Consider the following 7,369-nt stretch of genomic DNA (forward strand, 5'->3'; position numbering starts at 1 on the left):
AGGTTATCCACTTATTTCTTTAATTCTAACACCTCTATTTCCTTACAATGATGGAATCATAAAATATATAGTTAACATGCCAAATAATTTGTCTAAACTAGTTGTCGGAGCTGATTTGAAATCTAAGTCTCATCTTTATGATTCATCTAATGAGCCAAATATGATATGAAAACTATATGAAGGCATAAAAATCAGTGCTCTGGGTTTAGTTTTAGAGCCCCTTTTATACCAATAGTGACACTATCTTTTTTTGTTTTGTTTTCAATCAGGCAGTTTTAGTAGATACATATTTTAAAGGTGAATTATATTTACTAGTACTTGGTAGGTTAGCAAACTTATTCAGTATAGGGGAAGACAGTAAATGTTTTAGGCTTTGTGGGCCCTATAGTCTCTGTGCCAACTACTAAACTCAATAACATCAAACAGCCATAGACATCTACAAATGGGCATGTCTATTGCCTGGTAAAACTTTATATAGCCTGACATTCAAATTTTATATAATTTTCATGTATCACAAAATAGTATTTTGTTTTTTTCAATTATTTAAAAATATAATTTATTATTATTATTATTACTTTGCAAAAACAGGCAGTGGTATTTGGGAACTGAGTTGTAGGTTGTCAACCTCTGTTGCGTTGATGATCTCTGTAAAAAAAACTGTGGTGCTTATATATTTGTTCTTTATATACTTTCGGTTAATAAGGAATCCATTTCTCTGCCCCCTGAATGGGAGAGGGAGAACATTTTCAGTGAGAGTGTTAACACCTCTGGCTAGCCTCAGGACCCTTAATGATAGGGACAGCCCAGATGTAGGTGACTGGATACCTCCCCTAATTCTTGAAGAAGTGGCTTCCCCTTCTCCAATCTCACCAGCTGTCCTTCATGCCATCTCCTGGATACATTTTCTGTAGGATAAGGGACAATTCCAGATAAATGTGGTAACTCCTGTTTAATTTTCAATCAGATTAAAGTTTACATCCCACCCCTCCTGACTTGCTGAAAATGATAATTTCTCCTAAAATGGGTTATCTAGGTAGGAGAAGTTAGCACTAGGTGAGAGCATAGAACTGATAGACTTTTCCCCTCAGAGCACCTGAAAATTAATATTGATGTGTGTCTATTATTTAAGGCATTAAATTTTATTCACAATGGTCAAGGCCCACAGCTGAACTTATTCTGAGGCCAAAAATGCACATGCTTGATATTGCCCCCATCTTCCAAATCTCTGAATGAAGGATTATCATTTACATGAGATCTCATGGGGTACGAAAGTCAAAGCCATTAGAGACACGCATGCTTGTAGTAGTTCTATTCTGGTATCATTTTAATACTGAAATGCTCCAACTTCTTATTTTAGTATATATTTTCTCTTTATTATTTACATATTTTAGAAAATGGAATAATTTAAACAAATACTATAGAGATTTATTTTTGAACAATATTACTGTTCCTTTGTACTTTGGATGGAGTTTACTTGGTATTGGGAAGTACTTAGTTTATTTTTTTAGAAAAAGTAATTATTGAAATGATTTCAAGACTCCTCACTTGTGCTATTCCTGAGGGGTGGAAGGACCAGAAGACAGGTTAATAACAATGTGTCAGAGTTTATAGTTTCTCAGTCTCTGTACATTTTACTTCACTGCTTCCTATAGCCATGTGAAGTATGATGTTCCAGTTTACATAATATACATGTAAAGTATGTACAGTATACATGAAATATATATGTGAAGTATAAAGAGTACATATGTAAGTATATCTATATATGAAATATATTTATACAATGTTTATATAAAGTACATACAAGTTCCAAGAGATATATGACTAGAATGTCACAAAACAATCGAGATCCCAAAGTCATTTAACTCTTTCTATTACACCATGTTGTTTCCATCTAAAAAATGAAATCTATGGTTATATATTCTTTAGAAAGAATTGAGTCCCATACTGTGATATATATATGAGCTTCATTTGATTTTATGTTTATGGACTTATGAGTCAAGAATATTGCCTCTGATGAATCATGTTAATATGAAAAATCTTGTTCAACAGATGTGTGTTAATATTAATTGAACAATTGTTTGCAGTCGCCTTTCAAGATATACTTACTTGCCTGTGTATGTTTTTATTTCATTCCTTCGTGGTGTACATAAGAAACACATTTGGATTAATGACAAGAAACATGGCCACTTGATTAAATAGCTAAACTAGAAGAGTTTATTTACTGGACTTAGTTTCAAATTAGTTGTAAATCTACTCCCAGAGTTTTCTTAACTCCGGGGGGAAGTGGAATGGGATTTTACAGCTAAATTTAAATTGTATATGAAGAATTTGATAATAAAACAAAAAGCAAGAAAGTATGAAATATTTCCTGGGTAGCATTTTTAGTACACTTAATATAATTTCTAAACATACTATTTATTTTGTCTAAATGAATGAATTAAAGAACAACATCTCACTATCAGAATGAAATGTAATTTTTAGACACATTTTAGAGGATTTGGCCATGTAAATGGCCATAGTGGTAACATTGGAGTTCAACCTGGGTGAATTAAAAAGTAAGTGTACCTCCAGAAAATAATATTTAAAAATATGTAGTATTTAAAAGTAAATTCTATATCACACTTGATATATTTGTAAAAATATTTAAAATGTTGAAAAATGTAATTGGCTATTTTCTAACAACCTGTCTTTGAATTCTTTGAATATTTTACTAGCAACACTCTTTCATGGGTTGGACTATGCTTTTTTGTGGAATTTGTATTGAAATTTGGCCACCCTTTTCCAGGGTCAGTCTGAAAAAGAAAAAATGGTTGCTTTTCTTCTATTAATGTTTTAAACTAATCCAACCAAATGAATATATAAGTATTCTAAAGTAAAAATGTAAATAATATGAAAAACTATACTTTACAACTTCACTCTTAAACTTCTTTTTAGATTTTTAAAGAATATATTATTATTAACAAATTTACATACTTACACAGCATAAACTTCTCATGGACTAAAACCACATACTTATTATAGGTATGGGATATGGTTATGCACGTATGAAATATGATAACTGTGAAATATATTGGTGTGAGAATTAAACCAGGAAAATTATTTTGCCATATAATGATTTGCAGCCCAAAGTATTAAAAAATAAGTAATAAATAGGTGAATGTTTGTGTGGAGCAGTAAATACAATGTAAATATTGAAGTAGTGCTATAAATATCTTACCCATAGTGTTTTCTAAGAGGCAACAAAAACTGTTAGTGATATTGGCATCTATTAATGCATAAAATTATTTTAGAGAGCTCAATCACTGTTCAGCATGTTGGGGCTACTGTGTTGAATGAGATTTGGGGCCTACCTCCTGGGAATTGGGTGTTATGAATTTCATTTATATGTTTATTATCATAATAAATTTTGTTTGTATTTTCACCAATTTAGAGTTACTGTATTTTTATTGCATAGATTAATTTATAAAATATTATAACCTTTTTGAAAGTTTTCCAAGCAGCTTTGGCAATCTCCTATTGGGGCAAAAGCCTGTTGGTTATTTTAACTCTTCAAGCACACAGGATTGGGTTTAGAAAGTGAACACCCATGGTCAAGGTCCTGAGCTAGGAGCGAGAGGACATCAAAAGGCATAACACACAGCTCATCCTTTCAAGGAATTTTATATTAATCTAGGCACATACTAGTACAAGAACTTTATCTAAGAGTATTATTTTGGGGATTCTGCTAAATAGCTTGATTTTTGTTTTATTTGATAAGCACTTTTTACTGACTTATAAAGCCATAAATATATTTGCGTTTGGAGTAGCATTTGGGAACAGTAGTACATACAACAATAGCTATTATTATAATTTCTAAAGCATATTCAGGAGATAAGAGCATGGTGCAGTAGAAAGAATATTCATTTTCCACTCAAATGTATTTGAGTTTCATATGTCTATATCACAACTAATAAGCTGTGACCTTGATCTAGTAGGGGTGTCGAACTCAATCAGAGAAGGGGCCAAAATCTAAAATCCAGCCTAAATTGCGGGCCGAATGGTTTACTGAACAGTCATAAACTGTCATTGTGATGGAAACGCAGCGGAGTGCAGTGATGACAGCGAGGTGCGGGCCACATTGCAAGGCCTGGTGGGACGGATTTGGCCCGCGGGCCTTGTGTTTGACACATGTGATTCTAGTGCCTTAAATTCTCCAATAAATCTTAATTTTCAGTGGATCTGGGAAGGTTTAATGTAACACATATAGAGAGAGCTCTTTGCACATGCTTTACAGAAAGCAAGTGTGGAAAACTAGGTATTTATCAGTATTAAAACAATAATTCTTAGGCAATACCTTACTCTTTTCAAAAGTGACTTCAGCCCTCATTGACCCAATATGCCAAGTTTGTGGCTTCCATCCCCAGTCAGGGCACATGCAAGAATCAACCAATGAATACATAAATGAGTGAAACAACAAACCAGTCTCTCTCTCTCTCTCTCTCTCTCTCTCTCTCTCTCTCTCTCTCTCTCTCAAAATCAACAAATAAAAATAAAAAATACTCTTTACTTTCATTATGCAATTTAATCCTTACAGCACTTCTGAAATTGAGATATTATCAATTCAGTTCCTCAGATAGAGAAGCCAATAAGTGGAGGGCTTAGAGGAAGTTCGACACACGAAGGATCTGGATCCCCATCCTTTAGCTTTCGGTCCTGCCCTCTCCATAAAAGATTAGGTATTTGGTATTGCCTTGTTCACACCCAAACCTATGTGCTTGGCTTTTGTGAAGATATAACTTCTTGAAGTATTAATGTTCTCATCTTAGTAAAATGAGGGCATTGTGCTAATTTGCCTTCGAATCCTTTTCAGGTCTGTGTATATTGAGAGTAGTGTAGTGTGGTTGTCAAAGGCATGGTGTTGGAGATGAACTCTGGGGTTCTAATCCTAACTGCTATTCCTTGGCTCTGTGACCTCAGTTAAGTTACTATATCTCTCTGCTTCATTTTACTCATCACTGTGAATAATAAATAGTACTTTCTTCAGAGCATCATCATTGTGAGGAATAAATGAAGTATGCTATGCATAGTACTTAGAATGGGATATGATATAGAGTAAGTGATAGGTAAGTATTTACTCTGATTATTATGCTAAAAATGTAACATCAAATTCAGAAACTTCAAGTGAACTATTTACCCTTCCTAGTTATAAAGCAGATTTGCTTCATAATTAAGTATTATATAAACTTCTCTATCCTGGATTAAAGACTTAATTAAATTGCTGTATTCAATTCTATATGCTATTTATAAGTAAGCCTATGTTTTATTTCAAGAATGCAAATGTTCATTAAAATCCATAAAACATAGACATATTGGGACCTATAAGACAATATAGAATATTTGGAAATGGCTTAAAAGGATAAAAACAGTTTTATTTCTATATTGTGGACTTTTACAACATACTGGAAAATATTATGCTTAAGTTATCTATAGACACCACTGCACTCGGACCAGCCTGCCTAAGTTAGCTATAATAGTAAAAGGGTAATATGCTAATTAGACCAGATGTCTTTCCGGATGTCATTCCAGGTGTCCTTCCAGACAAAGCCAGTGGCCAGAGGGAAACTGGTGCTTATAGCTGGGGGAAGGAATGCTTACTCTTGCATGAGTTTCATGCAGCAGGCCTCTAGTTGTTTAATAATATCACAATGTTTACCAATTTAAGTAGAAATTTTATTTATAGTTTCCATACTTTAATTTTGCTTTGTAAGACTTTCAAGCAGCTGACATTTTTAAAACAACTACTAGCACAGTGCAAACAACAACAAAAACCTGCTTTCATTCCATTCTTTTGTTCTGTATTCACTCTTTCTTTTTTGCTAGGTGGCATGCATGCAGTGGGTTCATGGAGACCATACAATGCTTGAGATGATTGAGAAAAAGCGTTGCTTGTGCAAGGAAATAAAGGCTAGACAGAAAACGGAGAAGGGCCTTTGCAAACAGGATAGCATGCCTATCCTGCCCAGCTGGAAGAAGAATGCAGGTGCAAAGAAGTACAGCCCTCCACCCTATTCTAAACAGCAGACGGTATTCTGGGATACTGCCATATGACTGTGTACAGGATGGCGTGAGCTCCACATGACTTAATGTGAAGAGGGAGGTCGACTCATCATGTGCTAAGTAACTGTTAAGTTATCTTTTCTGTTGGAATGGAACAACAGCACTTCCCTGGAAAACACTTGGGAGGCTGTGCTTACTCATGGCAAGTGCAAAATAAAATGTATATTTCCTCGTAATTAAGGCACACTTATTTATCACGGATTATTTTGAATCCAGGAAGAGATTAAGATGTACATATTTTACTAGTTTATGGGTGATACCTGAAATAATACACAATATGCGTATATAAATGACAGAAATATCAAGAGTTTTACTATATGATATAATTTTGGTATTAACTGGTTTGTTATCTTCTCTTTTATATATGTAATCCCTTGATGCCTTTTATTATTAATTTTGCAGTTAAACAATTTTTTCTGCCCATATTTGTCTTCTGTACAAGAGCTCATAACTATAAATCATGTTCAACCACACAATATATGATCTGGTGCTAGTAAAGTATAAGTTGAATATCATAGTCATTAAGAACACATGTTGTTTTGTAAGTTTTTAAGAGTCTAACAGGGGATGAATGCAAGTGTGATGCTTAATTTGGATGTCCACATTACATGGACACCAACATTTTTTCTACATTGGCTTTCTAAGAATTTCTCTTGAATATCATCTTGATACTAAGCAATGGTTAGTCAGACTCCACATAAAGTTATTAGGATATCTTTGAACAACCTAGGAGAAAATATTTCCTGATCTGATTGGAGGAGACCAGGGTTCACTGTGACAAGGGAAGCAACAAGGAATCAAAAGTTAAATAAATAGTGAGACTACATTCAAGAAACTGGGACCTGTGGCATTGCAGCCACTGTGATCACTATTTCTAAGTAACTTCTAATGTGTCTGTTTGTCCCCTCCCCCCTCCCCCCAGAAGATGAAAAATAAATATTTAACCAGATGTGTTTACAGATTTTAGTACATTAAATGTCAATCTTCCTCAAAATTTAAGTCTATTAACAAAATGGCATTTCTTGTACAATTTTCACCCTAGTTATTACCACATTTTTGGGTCACAATTTCCTGTGCATGAGTATTACACCCATTCCCACTAATTATGACACCATGACCAAAGAATTATGACCACAGAATATGACCACTTGTTTATTTAATTTTCTTTCAAGAAAGAAACAGGAAATACAGGGGATCGGGGACGGGGTGGATTCAATTTTATGAGGTGGTAAAATCTAAGTTAAACAAATTATATATATCTTTTAAGAATAGC

At 33.8% G+C, this 7,369-nt stretch overlaps 1 protein-coding gene across 1 annotated transcript in view; it reads left to right on the plus strand.

The window, feature by feature from the left end:
* Positions 1 to 6,835, plus strand: part of NYAP2 (neuronal tyrosine-phosphorylated phosphoinositide-3-kinase adaptor 2) — a 194,451-nt gene extending 187,616 nt beyond the window's left edge. Inside the window, exon 7 of the mRNA XM_045575473.1 lies at positions 5,860 to 6,835. Coding sequence (XP_045431429.1) covers positions 5,860 to 6,087 — 228 coding nt within the window. The 3' untranslated portion in view covers positions 6,088 to 6,835. The remainder of the gene's footprint in view (positions 1 to 5,859) is intronic.
* The last annotated feature ends 534 nt before the right edge of the window (positions 6,836 to 7,369 follow it).

The sequence above is a fragment of the Pipistrellus kuhlii genome, unplaced genomic scaffold (assembly GCF_014108245.1).
Source record: "Pipistrellus kuhlii isolate mPipKuh1 unplaced genomic scaffold, mPipKuh1.p scaffold_m20_p_7, whole genome shotgun sequence".
Classification (NCBI taxonomy): Eukaryota; Metazoa; Chordata; class Mammalia; order Chiroptera; family Vespertilionidae; genus Pipistrellus; species Pipistrellus kuhlii.